Below are 23,707 nucleotides of genomic sequence, written 5' to 3'. Positions count from 1 at the left end.
ACCTGGCTCTGCTCCCCAAGAGTGCTGTTGGATTTGAGAGGAGCAAAGCCAAAATCCTCTGAAGAGCCTGCAGCGTCTTGGGGGGCAGCCCCTTGTGCCCCTTCCTCTCTCTATCTCAGCTTGTTGCCCCTGATCTGTCATGTTGGGTCTCATGTGTCCCCCCCTCCCCACCCCCAGTGTCCCTCCCCTGTGCTCCCCAGTCCACACTTCTGTGTGTTCTCTGTCTCTTCTGTCCTTCCTTTGTCCTTTGCTCCCTGTTGTCTGTGGCAGAGCGGGGCTTGCAGAGGACTTTGGGTATCACTTTCCAAAGGGAGTGGTGTTGAGGGGCTGCTGGGCATCCCTAATCCTTATGGGAGAGAGGGCTCTGAGGTGATCTTAGGAGCTATGCAACCTGTCTCCTCCTGGGGGCTCAGCCACCCTGGGAAGCATCAAAGTCAGCCTGCCCGGGCCTTGGGCCTAGAAGCTATTTGACACTGTGGACCCTTAACTGAACTTAGCTAAGTAACTAAGGGTTCCCAGTGACAGACAATAGGGTATCCCCATCAATTGGCTTGGAAAGAATCAATTCCATGTCCTGTGGGTTGGGGCCTCTGCCCTTGAACTAGAGCCACCATAGTCAGGCTTCCCTAGGAGGGGCGTGCCCACCTCCCCTGAGATAAGGCATTCTCTGGGGTCCAGCTGGTGGCTGACAGGCTGTCTGTGTCCTGTCTCCCTGTCCTTGCAGATGGAGACCTCACAGACACCATCAGTGGTCCCCGCTCCACTGCTTCAGACCTCACCAGTGGCAAGGCATCTGCCAAGAGCCCCACCCAGCGCCATAACCCCTTCAATGAGGAGCAGGCAGAGACCGCATCATCTGACACCACCCCTGTGCACACTGCCTCTCAGGAGAAGGAGGAGGCCCAGGCCTCAGACCAGCCAGACGCTTGTACAGAGCTTGAAGTTATCAGGTCAGCAGGGAGCGGGCCCAGGGGAAGGTGGGCAAGCGCCTGGTGGCCAGGGTCCACCTCTGGACGGACCATGTAGTCCAGGGTGGACAAAGTCTTCCCCAAGGGCAGGGGAGACTTAAGCAGCCCCTCCACACCCTGTGCAGGTCTTTGGTGTTGTAGGTGTTATTTATTAACTCTATTAGTTCTTAATATGATTCAGCCAGCCCCTCCAAAATGGAGACTGAGTCCTGTCGATTTATGTAATCAGCTTAGCACAGTGACTGGGGAATTGTCCCTAATCTGTTTTCCTATACACCAGCCTGGCTTGTTCCCAGCGTCCCTTGCTGTTTGAGTTGCCCGGGCTCTTGTTGTCCATCCTCCTGGCCACGGGATGCAATTTTGTTTGTTTTTTGGTTTTTTGTTTTGTTTTTGTTTTTTGAGACAGAGTTTCTCTGTGTAGCCCTGGCTGTCCTGGAACTCACTCTGTAGACCAGGTTTTAAAGGATCACTTATTTATTTTATGTATATACACTGTCACTGTCTTCAGACACACCAGAAGAGGGCATCGGACCCTGGCTGTCCTGGAACTCACTCTGTAGACCAGGTTTTAAAGGATCACTTATTTATTTTATGTATATACACTGTCACTGTCTTCAGACACACCAGAAGAGGGCATCGGATCCCATTACAGATGGTTGTAAGTCACAATGTGGTTGCTGGGATTTGAACTCAGGATCTCTGGAAGAGCAGTCAGTGCTCTTAACCTCTGAGCCATCTCTCCAGCCCTCCTCCGTCATTTCTATCCTCCCTCTCGTTCTCTCTCTCCTGGTCGTCCCTACCTGTGACCCCACTCAGCCTACCTCTACTCTCCCCAGTAATTGGCTGTAGCTACTTTTATTTAACCAGTCAGAGAAGACTGGCGAGCAGCGTTTATAGCACATCATTTAGTGTACATGAGAATGTGCTCCTGAGACTGCAAGCAGACCTTGGGGGCCAGTTTTTAGCATTTGAATACCCAGTACCAGAACAATTCCTAATACTCTGGGCCACAGGGATGAGAAATCTGTTCCATGCAGGGTGCCGTGACCAAGTACAGAGCCAGGTGGCTGCTCTGGAGCTCCCTGTGTAGACCAGGCTAGCTTCTACTCACGGAGATCCTCCAGCCTCTGCCTCCCAAGTGCTGGGATTAAAGGCATGCACCATCTCCCCAGGCCACATCAGGCCTTTATTCTGGTGGCTGAGTCGAGGGTGTCGTTCCCACAGTTCCTGTGAGGACCTTTCCAGTTTCTCACATGTCCATCTTCCGTGTGTCCCCATGTGGGGATAAAGGTCCTCTCTCAGCATGTTTACTCAGAGGACTTCACCCTCATGACCTCAGCCCCTCCCACAGGCCCCTCCTGAGAGCATCCCTGGTGGGTTAGATGCCCATGCATGATTTGAGAGGGGCCCAAGCATCCAGCCTGGAGCAGGGTGCAAGCCCTGGGGGGCTGGTCAAGGCAGTAGCCACAACAGACTTTGGGGCATTGTGTCTAGCCCATCCAAGGCCACCGACCTTCAGGTCAGACTTCTTCCCAGGAGTTGTTTTGTTGTTGTTGTTTTGTTATCATTGTTGTTTTTTAAGAAAGGCTTTCACTGGCCATGTGTCCAGGCCTACAACTCGCTCTCCTGCTGCCCCAGCCTCCCCGAGCTGGGAAGCCGGCGGGCATTCTGAGGTCTCTTTAGTTGTGGTTCCCGTTGATCCTGCTTCGTGGTCCATGTCTCTGACACACAGATAGGAGTATACAGATAGAGGAGGGACTCGCCAGAGCCACTCAGCTCTCTGGCCTTTACTGGGCCTGCCCTGAGAACTTTCCAAACCAATCGAAGAGACACCCCTTAACCTGTCAGACCTACTTGTCTGAGGCAGGAGCGTTACTCTCTAGGGTCTGGGCCTGGGACACACATAAACAGACACAGTCATGCACACACACATACACACATACTTGCTCTCTCTCTCTCTCTCTCTCTCTCTCTCTCTCACACACACACACACACACACACACACACACACACACTGTTTCAAACATCCCCGTCTGCTCATACATACTCTCTCTCAGTTGCTGGTTACACAACTGTGGTGACTCAGACCCAAGGTGGCTGAGCCAGGCCCATCCCAGCCATCTTGGAACCAAAGAATAGGGCCAAGACGATGAGCCCAAAAGTTCTGAGGCATTTCTGGGCATATCAGTTATTCACAGTGATACCCAACGGAACGGATCTGTGGCTCAGATCCTACGGGGCGCATCGAGTAGGAAGCCATTGATCCAACTAACTGCTGCCTAGGTTTGATTCCTGGGCAGGTGCCGCTGGCTCAGTCAGGTTTGTTTTGTTGCTTTGTTTTCTGTCTCACTGTGTAGCCCTGGTTAGCCTGGAACTTGTTATATAGACCATGTCCTCCTGCCTCTGACTCCCGAGTGCTAGGATTGTAAGTTTATGCCACCTGCCCTGGCTTAGCTCATAGATATTTTGTTCTTTTTATTTTTAAAATGGTGTCTGGCTTAGTAGCCCAGGATGGCCTTGTACCCACAATCCTCCTGCCTCTGCCTCCTGAGTGCTGGGACTATTGAGTTCACACTGGCAGGCCTGGCTGCTCTCTGTTTTAACACCTAGAGTTTGTAGGCCTCCTCAGGAGCCATCCATGACGGCCACCCCGCCCAGCGCTCTGCCTGCAGCAGGGACCCCTTAGGCCGGCCTCCCACCTTGCCCTGCCCAGGACCACACGCCCTCCCGCTCTCAGGATTGCCTCTCTGACCCAGCCTGTTTCCCCTCAGTGGACGCTCAGGTGTCCTCCCTGTCCCTGCCATTGCAGGGTCACCAGGAAGAAGAAGATCGGCAAGAAGAAAAAGACGAAGCTGGGTGAGGAAGCGAGCCCACTGCACCCCACCGCTGGCCAGCAGAAATGTGGCCGGCAGGGGGACGGGGACAGACTTGTGGACACCCCGGGTCTGGCGAGGGACTCTGCAGACCCTGTGCTCGCCTCCCCGATGGAGCATGGGGAAGGGCCCCGCAGTAGAGCCGGGAGCTGCGCGCACTCAGAGCTCGGCCAGCCGGGCTTGCTGATCCCTGAGATGAAAGACACCTCCATGGAGTGCCTCGGACAGCCCCTGAGCAAGGTCATCGACAAACTCCACGGCCAGCTGGACCCCAGCACCTGGTGCTCCCACGTCGACCCCCCGGATCAGCCCTTTCGGACCGGCTCTCCCGGGGAGGCCCCGGAGAAACCACCATTTTGCGACTTTAGTGAGGGGCTTCCAGCCCCCATGGACTTCTACAGGTTTACAGTCGAGAGTCCAAGTACTGTTGCACCAGGTGGCAGCCACCATGACCCTCCAGGGCCTAGCCAACCGCTGCATGTTCCTGGTAGCCCTGCGGCTGCTCTCCAAGAAGAAGAGGGAGGAGGAGGAGGAGAGGGACAGACATCTCAGCCCCTAGAGGACCAGCAACGGGGCGAGATTCAGGAGCCGGAGCCTCAGGAACCGGACAGCCAGCTGCCACCGGTCAGCCAGGAGCCCGTGCCCGAACCTGCGTCCCAGCCTGAGCCTGGAAGCCAGGACGCTCTGTGCAAGCTCAAGCAGGACCAGCCCAGTCCTTGTCTGAGCAGCGCTGAGGACTCCGGGGTGGACGAGGGTCAGGGTAGCCCTTCAGAGATGACACACCCCTCAGAGTTCAGGTGAGGGCTGTGTAGGATCCGCCAGTCCAGCAGCGATGGCAGCTCTAGCCTGCTGGGGGACGTGGGAAGGAGGGCGACCTCCTTCCTGACCTGACCTGACCCCTGACCCTCCCTACCCCTGTCCCTGACACAGAGTAGACAACAACCACTTGCTCCTACTCATGATCCACGTCTTTCGAGAAAACGAAGAGCAGTTGTTCAAGGTAAGCCCCCAAACCAGGGATCCATTGAGCGGCACAGAAAGGGCCGGTTGAGTCACCCACACTGTTCGGTGCGCATGCGCATGCGGGTCCCACGCGGCGGGACCTCAAGCTGACCGCGGGTTTTCCTGGGCCCGTAGATGATCCGGATGAGCACAGGGCACATGGAGGGCAATCTGCAGCTGCTCTACGTGCTACTCACAGACTGCTATGTCTACCTGCTTCGGAAAGGTGTCTGCCACCCCAGGCCGGGGGTGGGGTGGGGGGGGGGTGGGGGGAGGGCTTGGCTCCTTTCCATCCCCCACCATCAGCTTGACCGAATTGACAGAGTGTCCCCAGGGAGGTATTGCTAGCTGGGCTGAGCACTCTGCCGCTCACTCTGCCACACCCTGCCACGCCTTCACTTCATGTTGCAGGGCAAGGAGGGAGTCTTCTCTGCAAGGGGCTGGGTCTTCGAAAATGGGGGTGGGGGAGGGGAAAGAGGCCAGCCAGGGTGATAAGCATTCTGGTCTCTTCTCTCAGGGGCCACAGAGAAGCCATACCTGGTGGAAGAGGCTGTTTCTTACAATGAACTTGACTATGTGTCGGTGAGTGCGGGCTCTGCGGGTGGGTGGTGTACCCCCTAAGTACAGGGCCTTCTTAGGCTCCCCCTGCCCAGAGCTGTAGAGCATAGACAGCGGGTGCCAACATCCGCAGAGGCCTCTGTACACGTGCTGAAGACGAGAGTCAAGGGCGAAGACACCTCTTCTCATACCAGATCGCTGACCATCTTCCCTAACTCATCCAGACCCCAGGCTTGGTCAGAGGCCTTCTTAGAAGTGACCCCAAACACGTGGTTTCTCCCTTCCCAATCTCAGCCAGCCCTTAGTACACTCCTAGGGACAGGCAGTGGCCAAGTCCTGTGTGTTTTCCGGCAGGTCGGCCTTGACCAACAGACTGTCAAGCTGGTGTGCACCAACCGCAGGAAGCAGTTTCTGCTGGACACAGCGGACGTGGCCCTGGCTGAGTGAGTGTCAGCCCCACCCCTCCACAGGACAGGCGGATCAACATCTGCCAAGGGCATGGCCCTGGCTGGGGGTAGAAGGAGACACCAGTCTGTTCCCCCCAAGAGCCTGCGGTCTGCTCAGAGAGGCAGGGAAGTGGACAGTCACTGACCACTGACCGGTCAGATCAGGTGACCTCAGCCCCTCAGGACCCACAGAGAGGATGGGGGGCTGGTGCGAGGTCCAATGGGAGGGGAGTGGAGGCACAGGAACTGGGCTGCCATCCCCGGTGTGTCCCCGACTATGGACATGGGAATCCCATGTGATGAGGTCACTTCCGTGCTGTCTGGAGTGGTCAGACCCTACTGTCCAGTGGTCTGGATAGCCTACCGTCAGAATCCAAGGCCACTTGGACACTAGGAATGATGTCAGGCCTCTTCTGGGCACCGTCCAGCGATGCAGGGCTCTGACCCTGTCATGTCTACTGCTGCCCATCACGCTCAGCCCCTCCTTTCTGTGAGCTCTCTGGGCCAGCCATCCTCAGACAAAGCCCTATCCACCAAGGATATCCCCCAGGCCTCTGACACAAACCACACTCCCTGAACAGGCTCTTCTTAGCATCTCTGAAGTCAGCCATGATCAAAGGTTGCCGGGAACCGCCCTACCCCAGCATTCTGACTGATGCCACCATGGAGAAGCTGGCGCTGGCTAAATTTGTCGCCCAGGAATCCAAATGTGAGGTCAGTAGCTGGGGAGGACACCCCAGTGACACCCCATTGGCTGGCCTTAAGACTCACTGATGCCCACGGTGCCCGGGGCACTTCCCAGCCACCTCCCGGGAGGGAAGGGCTTTCCTCCTCTAGGCCGCATCACTTATCCACTCGGCTGGGTCCTGAGGTCACCTTGTTCTCAAGGCTGGGTTCTGGGCAGGCTGAGGCCTGGCATCAGCTCTGCCAAGGCCTCACGTGCTTTGTCTGTCGCCGCCACCGCAGGCGTCCACCGTGACCGTGCATTTCTACGGGCTTGTGCACTGGGAGGACCCCATGGAAGAGGCCCTGGGCCCTGTCCCCTGCCAGTGCTCACCCGCCGAGGGCACCATCACCAAAGAAGGCATGCTGCACTACAAGGCCAGCACCTCCTACCTTGGCAAGGAACACTGGAAGGCCTGCTTCGTGGTGCTCAGGTGGGAGGCCCAGCAGCTGTGGGCCCAGGCATGTGTCAAGTCCCTAGCAGGAAAGGCCCGAGGGCAGGTGACTTCCATTTCCCATGGTGCCTTGGGCTCACACAGGGACACAGAGCTTCTCTGGGCCCAGAACTTTCAGGTGCCTGAGCCAGGCCTGGTGACAGATCTTCAACTGTGCCCAGGACTTCCAGGGACAATGGTCTCCACAGTCACACTCAGATTCCTTTCTCACCCCCGCCCTAGAGAGCAGGTCCCTGGTTCCCAGGCAGTATATGGGGGATTCCTGAGATCTTCTTAGCCAGGCCTTACCTCCCTGTAACTGTGACCCTGCAGCAATGGGATCCTCTACCAGTATCCTGATCGCACGGATGTCATCCCCCTGCTCTCTGTGAACATGGGGTAAGTGTCCCAGGAAAAGGGACTGTGCAGGTGTCATGGCTAGGATACCTGGAGGTCAGCTGTGGCTGAGGATGAAGCCTGGAGTCCCCTGACCTTCCCTGGAGACCCCTCCTCGCCTTAGGCAGTAACCCTGACTAGTGCCCGGGCTTCCCTAGCTGTGAGGCGCTGTGGTGGAAGGAGGATGGAGGATGCACCCTTTTGCCTGGAGAAGAAAAACCCTTCCCAGGAATTCTGGCCAATGAGAGGAGGGCGGCAGAGGAAGTGGGTGGGCGGGCACTGGTCCTGAGCAGGTGCAGTGAGGAGCTTTGTGATCTTTCCTTGCCACATTTTGGGAACCACAGTGGGGCTTGGTGATTCTGGAGATATGGGTTGTCAGACAGAGTGGCTCAATTCAAATCCAGTGTCAGAGATAGAAGCAGGAGAATCAGACGGTTCAGGTTGTCCTCCGCTACGTAACAAGTTCCAGGCCAGCCTGCACTGCATCAGACCCTGTCTTAAAAGGAAAAAAAAAAAGAAAAAAAAAACTGTTACACACTCACAAATGGCAGACTCACTAAGCATAAGCATTTGCAGGCGTCCCTAGAGCTGAGGCCCACTGTCCTCGGCCCACCCCAGGGTCACCCGCCCCTGCCTCCGCCCTCCCGTTTCACCCTCTTCCTCTGGCCCAGCGGGGAACAGTGCGGCGGCTGCCGGAGATCCAACACCACAGATCGGCCCCACGCCTTCCAGGTCATTCTGGCTGACCGGCCCTGCCTGGAGCTAAGTGCCGACAGCGAGGCCGAGATGGCTGACTGGATGCAACATCTTTGCCAGGCTGTGTCTAAAGGAGTAAGCCCACCTGGGTCTGCCACCATCCATCCCCCCCATACCCCACACCCCTGAGTCTGCCACCATCCATCCCCCCCATACCCCACACCCCTGTGCCTGCCATCATCCATCCACACCCCCTGTACCCCACCCCTGGTGGAGTCTACCTGGGATTCCTGGTGCAGGCCACCCCGGAGAAACAACCCACCTCTTTCACCCTCTGCCAATGTCCAGGTCATTCCCCAGGGCATAGCTCCCAGCCCCTGTATCCCATGCTGCCTGGTGATCACGGAGGACCGCCTCTTCACGTGCCACGAGGATTGCCAAACCAGCTTCTTTCGCTCCCTGGGCACAGCCAGACTGGCAGACGTTGCTGCCGTCTCCACAGAGCTGGGCAAGGAGTACTGTGTCCTGGTGAGTGGGCAGGAATGGGGGGAGGCATCTACTTTGCCCAAGGAGATCCATGCCTATTCACCTGGAATCCGCTGCCCCTAGGAGTTCTCCCAGGATGGCCCACAGCTGCCCCAGCCTTGGGTCATCTATCTGAGCTGCACTTCCGAGCTGGACCGGTTCCTGACTGCCCTGAGCTCTGGGTGGAAAGCTATCTACCAGGTACCTAGCCTCTTGGGGCCCCGGCCTCGCCTGAAGGGTTCTGGGGACAGCAATTTGCCAACAACTCTAGAGAGTCGGAAACTTAGAGCCAAAAAAGGCAAGCCCCATTGTCAACGTGTCTGTCAAAACTAAACATACCACCGGGAGCTGCGGTTCCTGATCTGAGCTCTAGTCACTGTGGGGCTCTTGGTGAGACTCAACCCAGCGTGGAGCCCTGGAGAAGCAGTGACTTTTGTTTGTTTGGTTGGTTGGTTGGTTGGTTGGTTTTGTTTTTGAGACAAAGCCTTACTATGAGCTCTAGCTGGCCTGGAACTCACAGGGAAAGCTCTGCCTCTGGCCCCTGGGCCTAAGGGCATGTGTCACCACACCCAGGGAGAGGTTCTGTTTTATGCACGGTGCTCCCCAATCCCCTCACCCAGTGAATTCCAGGTCAACCAGATAGCTGAGCCTCGGCGTCTGGGTGTGGAGCAGGAGGGAAACTCAAAACATGGAAGGTCTTCCCAAAGGGGTGTGCAGGGCCCTGCAGGTCTTCCATGACTCCCAGGAAAGCGGCCTGTAGCCCTTGTGCTTTCTGCTTGTCCCAACACAGGTCGACCTTCCTCACAAGGCAATCCATGAAGCTTCCATCAAGCAGAAATTTGAAGACGCCCTGAGCCTCATCCACAGCGCCTGGCAGCGGAGCGACAGCCTGTGCCGCGGCAGGGCCTCCCGGGACCCCTGGTGCTGAGGCGTGGCCGGGCAGCACTGTGGGCAGACAGGAAGGAGGCGGGCTAGCCGGCTTCTGCACTGCGGTGTGCCACCATGGTGTTTTGGAGCCAGGGGTCCACAGCCCACTCCTGCCTTGGGGTGGCAGGACCACTTGCTGTGGCTTGAGACAGGAATGCAGAGTCACTGCCGGGCACCGTAGGCGTCCTGCCCGATGGTAGTGACTAGCAGTCACTGGGGCAGAAGGTCTGAGCCCTGTGGGCTCTGTAGACACTTAGTGTCCCCTGGCCACCACTTGAGTCCTCACCATCTGCTCAGGATGACAGAGAGAATGGTAGCATCCATTTAAGAGGGAGCGAAAAGACAGGCGGGTGTCTGACCATCTTCCTCTCCTGGGTCAGGGGCCTGGGCGGATGGTCAGGGCCCCCTGGGGGTCCTGAGTGCCCAGCTACCCTTGTTCGTTTTTGAACACTGTCCCAGCACACAGGGAAATTGAACACTAGGGATCTGTGCATGTCCCCTCTCACAAATCCACCCCTTGCACAGCGGCCTGCCTCGCACAGCCTGGGCCCCGCCAGCAGCCCGCCGTGGCTGCCGAGGCCCTGCATGTCCACAGCCTGGCCTCTCCTCTTCCTCAACTGCAGCAGAGCTTGTAGGACCAGGCATCGGTCGGCTCCTCCTGCCAGGAGTAAAGGAGAGGGGCTGAGAGGGGAGCAGAGCTCACGGGCGTGGTGGCTTCTTTGACACCTGACGGCCGACGGACCCTCTGCTTGGCTGGAGCTGGCCCTTCTTGAGGTCTCTGTTAGGTCCCTTGAGGGACAGGTCAGGTGAATTGGGTTTTGTTTTTTAAAATAAAATTGATGTTATATTGCTGAGACTTGTCACTGACCCTCTTTGAATTCCAGGTGGGTGGAGGAGCGCCCCACCCCCTCTCCATCTCCCTTGTCTGGGTAGACACACACACACACACACACACACACACACGCGCGCGCGCGCACGTGCACACATACATACACTCACACATATACACACATGGGGGGGGGTGGACACAGAAGAGGTTTGGGGAGAATCAGCCCCAAGTTGGCCCTTCTGCTGACTGGAGGAGGAAGGCCCTGGAAGGCCCTGTGCCTTCCGGTTTCCTGCATGGCCACCACAAGAGGGAGCCTGGTGTCCTGGTTGTTAAGGTAAGTGGCTAGAGCCACCAGGATTATTCCTCGTGGGGGCCCTCCTCATTCCATTTCATCCCACACAGGGACTCTGCAGTTTTGGGTGAGAGAGGCTGAGGCACGAGAAGTTGGGGACACAGGAAGGGTGTGGACTGCCTGTCACTGGGTTTTAGCAGGGTTTTTACACCTCATTCTCCCAGAGGCCCTTCTGGGCAGCACTATCTCCACAGTGGTTACCTGCTATCACGAGCCACAGTGAAACCAGGAAATGGAAAATTCTAGAAATAAGCACTTGTACAGGTTTTCAATATGTGCACTGGTTTGCATACTGTTTGCAACCTGCATAGCTGTGGCCCAGCTGGTTGTCCAGCTGTCTGTGCTGCGGACACCGTTAGGCACCTGGGGTGGAGCAGCGTTCGTGTTCAAGTAACCCTTTTAAATAATGGCCCCCAAAGTTGCCCTCTGTGTCTGTCGTGTGTGTAGCCCCCCACACACACACACACATGAAGAGACAAAGTAGGCACAGATCTGCACACTCGTGCTGCCAGCACTGGGGGTGCAGAGCCGAATGGAGCCCTGGAGAGTGAGACACCGCTCACAGGAAACAGAAGAGTCTCACCAGTGTCTCCGCAGGGCTCCACGGTGCTCCCTTCCCTTCCCTCCTGTTGAAAAGGAACTTCAAAGCTGGGTGTGGTGGCACACACTTCTAATTCCAGTACTTGGGAGGCAGAGGCAGGTGGATCTCTTGTGAGTTTGTGGCCAACAACTTAGTTTCAGGGCCAGCCAGGGTTACATAGAAAGACCTTGTTTTGGGCGAGGGAGAGATGACACAGTGGCTAAGAGCACCGACTGCTCTTCTGAAGGTCCTCAGTTCAAATCCCAGGGTGGCTCACAACCATCCGGAACAAGATCTGACTCCCTCTTCTGGAGTGTTTGAAGACAGCTACAGTACACTTACATATAATAAATAAATAAATCTTTAAAGAAACAAAAAACAAAAAGATATTAAGTGAATAAACCTTTGAGAGAGAGAGTGGGGCTATAATCTGGCAGATGTAGACATGGCACAGTCGCTAACTGGTTGGCCCTGCTTACAGCCAAGTCACCACAAGCCCAGGGCTTTGGCTGGGGCCTAATAGGGACCAGAGACGGGGACAGGAAGTCTAGAGGACAAGGAGGAGTGCCCTCCCCTCCTCTGCTTGGCTCTTCCTGCCCACTGTCCTTCCAGTCAAAGTGACCTTTCCTCCAGATCCCAGGGCCCAGGCCCGCCCTGGCCGGCAGCAGCTGGGATTGGTCTGAGCCAGAGGAGGTGTGCCCAGATTCCCAGAGCCCTGGGATGAACAAGCAGGTGCAGTTCCAGGACAACCGGGGGCCTCTAGCCAGGGGTGGGGTCTCTGTCCTCTAGCCATGGCGCTGGCTCCTTTTGAGCCCCAGCCCTGTGGCCATGCAAGGGTGCAGACTGCCTAGACACCACCACCTATAGCCCGTGCCATGGTGGTGGCCCGGGCACAGATGGCTCCTGCCATGGATGCGAGGGAGATGGTGTCCCCGGCTGTGGACCTGGTGCTGGGTGCCTCAGCCTGCTGCCTGGCCTGTGTGTTCACCAACCCCCTGGAAGTGGTAAAGACTCGTCTACAACTACAGGGGGAACTGCAGGCCCCAGGCACCTACCCACGGCCCTACCGGGGCTTTGTGTCTTCTGTCGCCGCCGTTGCCCGGGCGGATGGTCTGTGGGGCCTGCAGAAGGGGCTGGCCGCTGGCCTTCTCTACCAGGGCCTCATGAATGGTGCCCGTTTCTACTGCTATAGCCTGGCGTGCCAGGCTGGCCTCACCCAGCAACCAGGTGGCACGGTGGTCGCGGGTGCTGTGGCTGGGGCATTGGGAGCCTTCGTGGGGAGTCCTGCTTACCTGGTAAGTGTCTTCTCCTTCTTTTACTGTGACCAACGTGACCAGTGGACTTTGTGGCCCTGGGTTGGGCAGGCAGAGCCGTTTGGGAGGGGACCGTTCGCTGGGAATGTCTGGCTCAGACCCAGAATCCACCCTAGCTCTGACCCTTGCTTCTTTGAGAGCCGTGCCCACTGATCTTAGCTGCGAGCAGGGGTGGGTTATGAAGTAGGGAGAGTCTAGTCCTCGCTTGCCTGTGCTTCCACCTAGGAAGCCTGACAGACGAATAAAAGCAGCCACAGAGCAGAGGGCTGGCGGGGTCCTGGTCTAGGCACTGAACAATCACTTTCCTCTGTCCTTGAAAGTGGCAATACAGAGTCCCAAAGATCTCCTTAAGAAACCTGAGCGGCCGAGGTGCATGCCCAGGCATCGGGAGGTGGCACAATTGGTATTGTGCTTCCCTAGTGCGTACTAAGCCCCAGGGTCTGTTTCCAAGCACAACATAAGCCAGGTGTGGCATCACCTGCCTGCCTGTAACCCCAGCATTGAGAAGTGGAGGCAGGAAAAATCAGAAATTTTGTTGTTGTTGTTTTTTTGTTTTCTTTCTTTTTTTTTTTTTTTTTTGAGACAGGGTTTCTCTGTGTAGCCCTGGCTGTCCTGGAACTCACCCTGTCGACCAGGCTGGCCTCGAACTCAGAAATCCACCTGCCTCTGCCTCCCACTTACTGGGATTAAAGGTGTGCTGGCCGGAAAATCAGAATTAAGGTCATGGTGACACAACTTATTTGGGGCCAGCCTGGGGTACATGAAACACTGTCTCAAAAAAATTTTTAAAGATTTATTCATATGAGTACACTGTAGCTGTTTTCAGACACACCAGAAGAAGGTGTCAGATCTCATTATGGATGGTTGTGAACCGCCATGTGGTTGCTGGGATTTGAACTCGGACCTTCAGAAGAGCAGTCAGTGCTCTTAACCACTGAGCCATCTCTCCAGCCCCTCAAATTTTAAGATAATAAAAGTGAACTCTGGCCAACCAAGACTGTCTCTGAGCCTCAGATGTGTGTGTGTGTGGGGGGGGGGTCAGGGGGATACCATGCAGCAGAGGGGCTCAAACCTGCGCAGCTCAGTTCCCAGGCTCTATCTTAGAGCTGCCATCTGCTCTGTACTCACAGGTCAAGACACAGTTGCAGGCCCAGACGGTGGCTGCAGTGGCGGTGGGGCACCAGCACCAGCATCAGGTGAGACACCTACCCCAGAACCCGGGGCTCCAGGCCGTGTAGGTGATGCGCCTCTCTAGTGACCCCATCCCATCTCCTCCCTGCAGGGTGTCCTGAGTGCCCTGGAGACCATCTGGCGCCAACAGGGCATGCTGGGGCTGTGGCGGGGCGTGAGTGGGGCTGTCCCCCGAGTCACAGTGGGTTCAGCTGCCCAGCTGACCACCTTTACCTCTGCCAAGGCCTGGGTACAGGACCGACAGGTATGGAGCTGGGGATGCCAACACAGACAGGGGGTGGGAGATTTGCTGCCACTTTCACACAGGGTGGGCGACAGGTGGGGCGCAGAGCAAAACCTGGTCTTGCTGAGCATGGTGAGATGCACGCACTTAGGTCCCTGACACTTAGGATGCTGAGGCAGAGTAGGGGGAGGGGGGGAGGGGGAGGGTTAGTGGGGGGGGTAGTGGTCCTCGGCTACACAGAGTTCAAAGTAGGCTACCTACATGAGACCCTGTCAAAAGAGAAAAAGGAAGAAAGATGGGGAAATGGGAACAGAAAAAAGGAGGGAGGGGTAGAGAGGAGGGAGGAGAGAAGGAAGGAAGAGATGGAAGACAGGAAGAAGGGGAGGGGAGAGGGGTTGCAGCTCCGATAGTAATTCTCACCTGTGATCTCAGAACATAGAAGGTGGAGGCAGGAGGATTGCAAGTTGGAGGACACCCCGCTGCATAGCGAGACCTCTCTTAACCAAGAGAGGTTGTGCATTCTTTTTTTATTATTATTTTTTATTTTTTTGGTTTTTCAAGACAGGGTTTCTCTGTGTACCCCTGGCTGTCCTGGAACTCACTCTGTTCAAGACCAGCCTGGCCTTGAACTCAGAAATCTGCCTGCCTCTGCCTCCCAAGTGCCAGGATTAAAGGTGTGTGCCACCACTGCCTGGCGAGAATGCATATATGCATATAGTTGTGACCTAGCCTTTGCGTCCGACAGGAGTTTGTACAGGGTGGTCATCAGTGAACTCTAAAGTCATGGAGGAATGCAGGCTTGGCAATGGGAGTTGAAAATGGCTGGAGAGGTCTGATGTGCTCGCCCACCCCAGCCCTGCCAGCCCTCGAGGGCTTGGAGTGGGGGGACAGCACAGTACGGGTGAGGAAAGGCGGTGGGCAGGGTCAACAGCCTGGGCCATCTCCGCAGTGGTGTTTGGAGGACAGCTGGCTGGTGACCCTGGCTGGAGGCATGATCAGCAGTGTAGCCGTGGTTGCAGTCATGACTCCCTTCGACGTGGTCAGCACTCGGCTGTACAATCAGCCGGTGGACGGAGCTGGCAGGGTGAGCAGGGGACGGGAGATGTGGGGACATGGGACACACACAGAGCCACCAGGGGACACACACCGCATTCACAACATGTTAACAGGCAGGTCCCAAGCTCTTTGGATCTTATTCTGTTTCCTGATGAGGAAATTAACTCAGAGAGAGGGAGTGACATGGCTGAGGTCGCCCAGATGATCAGTTGGAAACACAGGGTTGGAACCGCCATCTTCCAGTCAAAATTGCCGACAGGGCGTGTGAGGACAAAAGTGTGTGTGCTGATATCCAAGCTGGCCCCTGAAGGAGACTATCCGCCTGCAGGCAAAGGCTCCTTCTTATTAAGGTCACAGACACAGTCTATAATCCTCCCAGATGAGAACGGATGCTGCTGCTTCTTTTTTTTTTTCTTTTTTAAGATTTATTTGTTTATGTATGCAAGTACACTGCAGCTGTCTTCAGACACACCAGAAGAGGGCATCGGAGCCACCATGTGGTTGCTGGGAATTGAACTCAGGAAGAGCACTTGGTGCTCTTAACCTCTGAGCCATCTCTCCAGCCCCAGCTTCTGACACCACCAGACACTCTTGGCTGTGCCATCTGGGACCCTCACCTCCCCCTCCCATGTTTATCCCCAGGGCCAGCTGTACAGGGGCCTCGCTGACTGCCTGGTGAAGACCTGTCAACAGGAGGGACCCCTGGCACTCTACAAGGGCCTAGGCCCTGCCTATCTGCGCTTGGGTCCCCACACCATCCTTAGCATGTTTTTCTGGGACGAGCTTCGGAAACTGGCTGCGAGGGCCCAGCGCCAGGGCACCTAGACTCATGCCTCATGCCACCACCAAGCCTGGCATCTGGTAGAAGGGATGGCTGCTTCAGTAAGACTGGCTGCCCGGAGCTAGCTTGAGTCAGGCCCTGCCACAGGTCAGGTGGAGGAGGAGGAGGAGGAGGAGGAGGAGGAGGAGGAGGAGGAGGAGGAGGAAGGCGGGAATGGTGGACAATCGGGATCCATCGAGCCCCAGTACCAGTGTGCCCAATGCCACCACCCTTTGCTCCCTTTCTCTCCTCATTGCCACAGTAATGCCCGTGAGTCCCCATCAGGAAAGCCCCTCAGGGCACAGGCTCCTCAGTCCTCCACCCACTGTGCGGCCACCGTAAGCCTCTCTCAGCATGAGGAAACTGAGGCTGAGGGGAGCCATCTCTCTGGCTGGAGCCACATACCCTTGCCAGGACATAGCCAGGACTGGAGTTCTGCACTGCCTACCCCTAAACAGTGCTCTCAGCAAGGTCACTGCTACATCAGCACCATTGGGCTTCATGTCTCTGAGAGACCACTGCATGTGATCCATGGTTGTGTTACAAGGGAGTCCTTGGTGCCCCCAGAGTTAAGTCGGCCAAGGCCAGTTATCAAACCGAGTTCTGAAGCCTCCATGACTTAACAACCCAAAACAACCTGCTTTCCTACCTGCCGAAGCCGGAAGCCCAAGAAGGTGTCAGCAGTGTTAGCATCTCTCTTTGCTTTTATTTCAGTATTTGTGGTGCTGTGGTAGAGTCAGGGCCTAGGTTTGTTAGTCAAGTGATCTGCCAGCGGTCTACACCCCCAGCCCAAGGCTGACTTTTCCCGAGGCCTCTCTCCGTGACTTTAAAATGAGCAGCTTCTTCCGGTCTCCTCTGAATCGGAGTCAAATCAGCTCTCCTCAGGCTGATCAGCAGGCAGACTGCCCACCTGCCACTCACGGGGTTCCATCCCCGGCACTGAATCAACCGGCAATGACAGCACATGCCTGTAATGGCAGCCCTGGGAGGTAGAGGCGGGAGGATCTGGAGTTCAAGGTCATCTTCAGCTCCACAGTGTGAAGCTGAGGTCAGCCTGGGCTACATGGGAGCCAGAGAGGAGAGGAAGAGAAGAGAGAGAGGGGATTAGGGAGGAAAGGGGGAAGAGGGGAGGGGGGAAGGGGAGAGGAGGAAGAGGGGAGGAGGGGGAGGAGGAGGAGGAGGAGGAGGACAGGGAGACCCTGCTATGTTGGATAGGACCCACACAGGGACTGCATATTACAGGGGGAGCACTAGGTGGTCCCCCTCCGCAGTCACCTCCTGAGGGACTGGTTTAGGGCCTCAGCAGTAGCCATCTTGGAGCATTTGAGTTCAGGCTTCCTATTTGTGTATCCAGAGGAGTTCAGGCTTAGGGGGGAGAGTGCTGTCCACGTGGGTCACAGAGCAGAGCCACTGCAGGGCCAATGACAGACTCTGACAGACTCTGGGCCCTCTCCCCAGACTGCAGCCACACCCCACCACAGGAACCCAGTAGCCTACTATGGAAGTGGACACGCACCCTTGGTCAGACAGCTTCATCCACCTTCCCCAACCGCATCCCAAGCGTGGAAAACTACTCCAGATGAGCACTCCAATAAAGTTTTATATTTTGTGTACTTTGGCGACTCCCCTCTGCCTCCCTGTCCCCGTCCCTGCCTCCCACCCTAAACCCTCAGCTCTTAAGCCCTTTCTAGGAAGGACCCAGAAAGCAGCGCCCACCTGCCCAGGTGAGGCCTGCCACCTAGTGGACTCAAGGGGAACAGCATGACCCCGAGGCCGACCTGAGGCTTAAGGGGATTCCAAACCCTTCTTCCTCTGTGGGGAGAACACCTGCTTCGAGAACTGGAGAGAGTCAACTCACACTTCAGGTTGAGTGCGAGTCACACCTGAGATGGGGGGAGGGGGGAGGCCTGGTGAGCTGGCCGAGGAGGGACTCCCGGAAAGCGTGGTGGCCTTCAAGTCCAGCAGAGACAGCCCAGAACCAGTTAACAGCTTTGCCCTTGAGACCTCAGTGGGACGCCACCAGTGGCTGCAAACGGGCTGAGGGCTGACCGCGCCACTGAATCCCACAACCTGTAAGATCTAAGGCGGCTGGCTCTCCGGCCCCGCCCCCAGGCCTTTGACCCTTGCCTAGTCCCTCCCCTGTCCTCCAGAGACACCTTTGACCGGTGATATCATTGGGTCTGTCCCAGCCGCAGACCCGGCCCGAGGCTGGATTCCTGGAGGCTGCCATGTTCTCCCTGCCTTTCCTCTCCTCCTGGCTGCCCAGCCTCCCTTCCTTCGACTGGGGTTCCAGTCTCTTCGACAGCCTCCTGCAAGGTGAGCACCACCGGGATGCACACCTGTCCCGGCCCTCCCTCGGGTGGGCGGAGTGCAAGGTGGGTCCCACCATCCACCCATCCACGTGCCCTCTCCCCGGCTCCTGGCTGCTCCCCAGCGCTCACCCTGCCTCTGCCTAACACCCCCTTCGCCCTCTCCTTTATCTGGCCCAGGCCTGATCGGGGCCCTCGGAGTCTGGATTCTTAACAGTCTCCTGAAAGTTTATTTCTTCGTGGCCTGTGTCAAGTGAGTGCCCAAATCGGTCCCACCCAGCCCCCCCCAGACCGTTGGTTCCCGAGACCGTCTGGTCTCTCTCGGGAGAGTGGAGCCGGAGCCCTGGGAACTCTCCCAGGCCAGGACCCCGTGATCCTGTCTCTGTCTCTCAGCCCGCACCCATTCTGCCCCCACAGTGACCCCCAGCGGCAGCCCCAAAAGCAGCGGCTGCGAGCACAGTGGGCCTCATTGGAGATGGTGCATCTGGCTGGTCTGGCCCTGTTCCTGATGCTGATAGGGGCCCGGGTAGCCGCCCTCGTGGTCTTGGAGTTCTCCCTCCGGGCTGTGTCCACACTGCTGTCCCTGGGCAAGGTGAGACAGTGTGGGGCCACTATGGGCCACTTTCATCCCTTGGATTGGGAAGTACGGCCTAATGAGCCCTCCTCCCGTCCCTTCAGATGGAAACCATAGATCGCAATTTGTTGTCTGGCAACATGTGACAGACCCAACCCCTACACACACACACACACACAAATGTCAGTTCTGTGAGCTGGGAATGGGTTTCAGTTGCTAGAGTGCTTGCCTGGCATGCACGCACAAATCCCTGGATTTGATCCCCTGCACTGTGCAAACCCAGGCATGGTGACGACTCACGCTTGAAGGATGAGATGTTCAGGACTATCGGGTTTGAGGCCTGCCTGGAGCACTTGTGGGGTTTTTTTGTTGTTGTTGTTTTGGTTTTTTGTTTTTTTTTTCGAGACAGGGTTTCTCTGTGTAGCTCTGGCTGTTCTGGAACTCACTCTGTAGACCAGGCTGGCCTCAAACTCAGAAATCCACCTGCCTCTGCCTCCCAAGTGCTGGGATTGCAGGCGTGCGCCACCACCGCCCGGCAGCCTGGAGCACTTGTCTTGCTGAACTTTTCCCACGGCCCTGGCTGAGTCCCTTGAGGGTTTTGGCCCATTTTGTCCCGACAGCTATAATGATTAAGGGTCTTTTTGGATCTCCACAAGGGGGGTGGGTAACTAAGGCTCAAAGGAGCCCACGGTTTGTCTGTGAAGTCGGGTCTTCAAGGCCCAGAACCGGCACCCTCCAGCCAATCAGATGAACAAGAGAACCCACCCTTCAGATGCCAGCCCCCCCACCCCCTGCAATGCGGCCTACCCTGGGCTCCCCTCCCCTGCAGGGCTCCGGGGACAAGGAGCGGCTGCAGCTCTTCCTGGTGTGTCAGTTCTCCCTGGGCTGTGGGCTAAGCTGCGGCCTGAGCTTCCTGCAGGAAGGCGCCCCGCACCGCTCCCTGAACCTGCTGTTGAGCCTGGGGCTGGCTGCCCTCCTTGGCCTGGGTGCCCGGCGCCTAAACCGCCACATCTGCAGCCTCTATGAACTGCACAGCAGCCAGCGCTACTGCGGAGTCTGCTTGGGCCTGCTGGCCAGCCAGCACGGCATGCCCAGGTTCCTGGGCCGCACTCTGGCAGTGGCCTTTGCTGTGAGTGATCTGGCTGCTGTGGCCGTCATTAACAAGGACTTCCTGAGCTCGTCAGAGGCCGTGCGATTCTGGACTCCGCTAACCATCTGTTACACGCTGCTGGTCATCTACATGCAGGGTGAGAGCCTCGGGGTTGGGGTCCCTTCTATTGGCCACACATCCCATAAGGACGGGACTTATAATCTCCTGTGGGTTTCTGGGGGCAGTGATGTCATATAGGAGCCCTGAAGACCTGGTACCTGGGTTGCTCTTGAGGACTAGGTGAGGTGAAAGGGATTGTGGGCCAAAGCACAGAGTAAAGGCGTGGCCGTTCAGAACTACAACGTGTGGTTCAGGATTGTTCCCCCAAGGGCCGCAGGGATTAGAGTCAAGGCTGGCCAAGTTCAGAAAGGCCTTGTCCCAGAGCGAGCCCCGGCCAACCTTGCTGGGCAGGGTCCTAAGCAGGAGAGTGTGGCTGGTCAGATCTGGCCTCTAAAGAGCCCCTGGGCTGCAGAATGGGAGTTAGTTGAAAGTGGAGAAGCAGGGAAGGGTGGCCCATGCGGTAGGGACAGCAGGTGTGGAGACCCTGATGTGGGAATAAACGTGGCAGGCTCCATATACGAAGTGGGGAGCCAGGAGAGCTTTCAAAGGGGATCACAGGTCAGATGAGGATGGGGGGATGGGGCCAAGTCAAGTCTGACCGCGGGAGAGGAGGCTTCCATTAGAGTTCTTCTCTAAAAGCCGCAGGAAGTCCCAAGAGCATTCTAAACAGAGGGATAATGTCATCTTATTGACGCGCTTAGGTCACTTTTTAGATGGTCAGTGGAGCTTGGTCAGGAACAAAACTCAGGAGCCCCGTTGAGTGAGCTTCGGCGAGAGGGGAAGGTGGCTGGGACCCGGAGTGGGACAAGAGAGAGTCTGGCACACGCTGGGCAGAAGTGGACTGGGCTGTGGATGACTCCGACCGACAGGCAGAAAATTCCTGCTATCGATTGGCAGGGCACTGTCCTCAACCAGGCGGAGACTTAAGGGTGGTCAAGAAGTCCTGTAGGTGCCCAGAGAGGGAAGCAAGCGGGGCTACGGGAAGGCAGTCGTCAGGGAAGCCGACAAAATCCCTGGGGAAAGCAGCTGAGAAGTGGAACGGGCTAGCCCCAGCTGACCTCCAGAAGGTGCCCGCCAAGATAGTGACAACTGCATCCTACAGATGAACAGCGGCAACATCGCTTCAGCCTACAGGGCCAGATCCAGACGGTGCTGGTGCGCATGGGTGGCCTCTTCGTTCTGTTGATGACCGTGGGCCGCTGGCTGGACCTCCTGGGCATCTTTGTCTCCCTTTTGGGCGAGCTCTGGTGCTTAGCAGGTATTCGTGTCTTAATCGACCTCTGCCAGATACAGGTAGGTACCTTTATGGAAACCCGCCCCCTTCCCCCCCTCCCCCAGCTTTCCACCCTGTTCCCAAGGTTCCCAGCGCCCCCAGAGGCCTAATTTTGACAAGAGTCTGAAGGGCAGGGGACCCAGTTGTCATTGAGATCACTAGGAGTGGGGAGCTGGGTTCCAGGGATCACTCCTGCTGGCAAACTGGACTTCCCAGAGGGTAGGAAGGTCCTGATGATAATGGATCTGAGACTAACTGTGGGGGGTGTCCCTTCCGGCCCTCCCCCAGGGCTTTCCACCCCAGAGGCCTACAGTAACAGCAGCAGTAGCAGCAGAAGGAGAATCAAGACAGACAGGTCCATGCGAGCCCCGGCGGCCTTCCACACCTGCCCCAGCCAGAAGCGCCGTCCCCTCCTGACTTGCCCTGCGGAGGAAGTGAAGTCAGTTCCAGGCCTGCACAGGCTAGCCAGCAAAGTCTGGACCACAAGGCGTAGCCTGAAGATTGAGTGACAGAGCTGGTCCCCACCTAGACTTTCGGGCAGGCCATGGGGGTCTCTGTTGAAAGGGGGTGGCCAGGGCAGGGGACCTAGAGAGGCAGGAACATGAAGGCCTCTGAATCCCTCTCTCTTGAAGATGGGCAGCTTCATCAGAGCCACTTTTCCTGGCCGGGCAAGAGGACCAGAGGACAATTGTGACCTCAGAATGACCCCTGCTCTCTGGCCACCCCTCCCTCACCTTGCTCTCTCCGAAGACAATAAAGGTGACTTTTCTCCAAAGTTGACCACAGTGGCACAGGAAGAAAAAGAGGCTTCCTGAAGCCCGTAGCTTTTTTGGCAGGGTCCTAGGATATGACCCTCAAGCCTGCCCCTGCCCTGAGTTTCCTGGGGGACAAATGACACAGGCTGAAGTTACCAGGTTCTTGTGTCCCAGGACAAAGAGCTGCCCCAGGAACATGTGGTTATCAAGATGGTTGGCAGCTGGAGAAGTTGCTCAGGGTTAGGAGCATGGAATTCTCTGATTGAGGATCTGAGTCTCTTCCCTACACGTGGGCGGGTCTGTCTCCTTGTCCTCAGAGATCTTCAGCCGATTCGGCCAACATCGAACAGGGGGTTCAGAAGCCCTGTGAGTACTACTGTGAAAGGCCACACCAGGACCTAAAGTCAGTAAGCAGATCATTTTTACTTAGGTTGACTGAAGGCTTATAAAGTTTTGGAGGACTGAATGCAGAGACATCCAGGATGGGCAAAGATCATTGGCTGGGGACTTTAGGGCGCCAGGAATGCCCCGCCCCGTTAGCCTGGGGAAGCACTTCAGACATCTCAGGCAATGGCTGAACAAGTTTTGAAGGAGAAAGGAAATTGATCCTATAAGTTAATTGAGGCTACGTGACGCTCTTCAGGTAGAGTTGAGGGTTAGAATACCCCAGTCAAGGTCTGAGGAGGAGAAACTCTGTTACCAAAGGGAGTCCCCCATTAGGCACCCAGCCCCAGAAGGCTATGCAGTCAATGATAGACTTTAACCTTAATTAGCAGATTTCCCACACCCCATATCAGGTAGCTCCCAACTGTCTGTAAGAAGTTCTACGAGATATGATGCCTCTTTGGGCACTCGTATTCATGCTTGCAGACACATACATCGAATTAAAAATAAGAAGTAGAGACAGCTTATTAAGAAAAGAGAAGCACAAGACTGGAGAGATGGCTCAGCGGATAAGATCACTGACTGCTCTTCCAGAGGTCCTGAGTTCAAATCCCAGCAAACACATGGTGGCTCACAACCATCTGTAATCTTTTTGTTTGTTTGTTTTCTTTTTGGGGGGGTGGATTTGGTTTTTTTGAGACAGGGTTTCTCTGTGTAGCCCTGGCTGCCCTGGAGCTCACTCTGTAGACCAGGCTGGCCTCGAACTCAGACATCTGCCTGCCTCTGCCTCCCAGAGTGCTGGGATTACAGGCGTGCGCCACCACTGCCCAGCCCATCTGTAATCTGATGCCCTCTTCTGATGTCTGTAGCTGTCTTGTACTCATATACATAAATAAATAAGTTATTCTCTCTCTCTTTTTTTTTAAATATCCCAGGCTGGGTATTTTTTTTTTTAAAATTTATTTATTTATTATATATGTAAGTACACCATAGCTGTCTTCAGACACACCAGAAGAGGGCATCAGATCTCATTACAGATGGTTGTGAGCCACCATGTGGTTGCTGGGATTTGAACTCAGGACCTTCCGAAGAGCAGTCAGTGCTTTTAACTGCTGAGCCATCTCACCAGCCCGATAAGTTATTCTCTTTAGGAAGGAAGGAAGGAAGGAAGGAAGGAAGGAAGGAAGGAAGGAAGGAAGGAAGGAAGAAAGAAAGAAAGAAAGAAAGAAAGAAAGAATCCATAGCCAGGTGGTAGCAGCACACACCTTTAGTCCCAGCATTTGGAAGCAG

General features: G+C 56.3%; 3 protein-coding genes across 7 annotated transcripts in view; all 3 read left to right on the top strand.

Annotated features, from left to right (window-relative positions):
• Plekhm2 (pleckstrin homology and RUN domain containing M2) overlaps positions 1 to 10,402 on the top strand; it is a 43,887-nt gene extending 33,485 nt beyond the window's left edge. For 2 of the 5 annotated variants that reach the window (XM_052177950.1, XM_052177949.1), the window contains 13 exons: positions 725 to 950; positions 3,778 to 4,638; positions 4,772 to 4,841; positions 4,979 to 5,069; positions 5,361 to 5,425; positions 5,756 to 5,844; positions 6,429 to 6,561; positions 6,814 to 7,004; positions 7,338 to 7,403; positions 8,072 to 8,231; positions 8,445 to 8,624; positions 8,706 to 8,822; positions 9,412 to 10,402. In XM_052177950.1, the coding sequence (XP_052033910.1) occupies positions 725 to 950; positions 3,778 to 4,638; positions 4,772 to 4,841; positions 4,979 to 5,069; positions 5,361 to 5,425; positions 5,756 to 5,844; positions 6,429 to 6,561; positions 6,814 to 7,004; positions 7,338 to 7,403; positions 8,072 to 8,231; positions 8,445 to 8,624; positions 8,706 to 8,822; positions 9,412 to 9,549 (2,387 nt within the window). In that variant the 3' untranslated portion in view covers positions 9,550 to 10,402. Of the gene's footprint in view, positions 1 to 724; positions 951 to 3,777; positions 4,639 to 4,771; positions 4,842 to 4,978; positions 5,070 to 5,360; positions 5,426 to 5,755; positions 5,845 to 6,428; positions 6,562 to 6,813; positions 7,033 to 7,337; positions 7,404 to 8,071; positions 8,232 to 8,444; positions 8,625 to 8,705; positions 8,823 to 9,411 lie in introns of those variants that run through there. The other 3 variants (XR_007977135.1, XM_052177952.1, XM_052177951.1) reach the window with 3 other exon arrangements.
• Positions 10,403 to 11,944: 1,542 nt separating this feature from the next.
• Slc25a34 (solute carrier family 25 member 34) lies at positions 11,945 to 16,031 on the top strand. Its single transcript, XM_052177963.1, has 5 exons — positions 11,945 to 12,604; positions 13,753 to 13,818; positions 13,905 to 14,057; positions 14,986 to 15,120; positions 15,735 to 16,031. Exons 1-5 carry the CDS (start codon positions 12,185 to 12,187, stop codon positions 15,915 to 15,917), a joined length of 957 nt encoding a protein of 318 aa, XP_052033923.1. The 5' UTR covers positions 11,945 to 12,184; the 3' UTR covers positions 15,918 to 16,031.
• Positions 16,032 to 17,116: 1,085 nt separating this feature from the next.
• Tmem82 (transmembrane protein 82) lies at positions 17,117 to 22,015 on the top strand. Its single transcript, XM_052177964.1, has 6 exons — positions 17,117 to 18,228; positions 18,402 to 18,474; positions 18,639 to 18,813; positions 19,625 to 20,042; positions 21,108 to 21,298; positions 21,567 to 22,015. The coding sequence occupies exons 1-6, from the start codon at positions 18,141 to 18,143 to the stop codon at positions 21,693 to 21,695; spliced, it is 1,074 nt and encodes a 357-aa protein (XP_052033924.1). The 5' UTR covers positions 17,117 to 18,140; the 3' UTR covers positions 21,696 to 22,015.
• The last annotated feature ends 1,692 nt before the right edge of the window (positions 22,016 to 23,707 follow it).

This window comes from Apodemus sylvaticus, chromosome 3 (assembly GCF_947179515.1).
Source record: "Apodemus sylvaticus chromosome 3, mApoSyl1.1, whole genome shotgun sequence".
NCBI classification, from domain to species: Eukaryota; Metazoa; Chordata; class Mammalia; order Rodentia; family Muridae; genus Apodemus; species Apodemus sylvaticus.
This window is presented reverse-complemented; position numbering and strand designations above follow the sequence as displayed.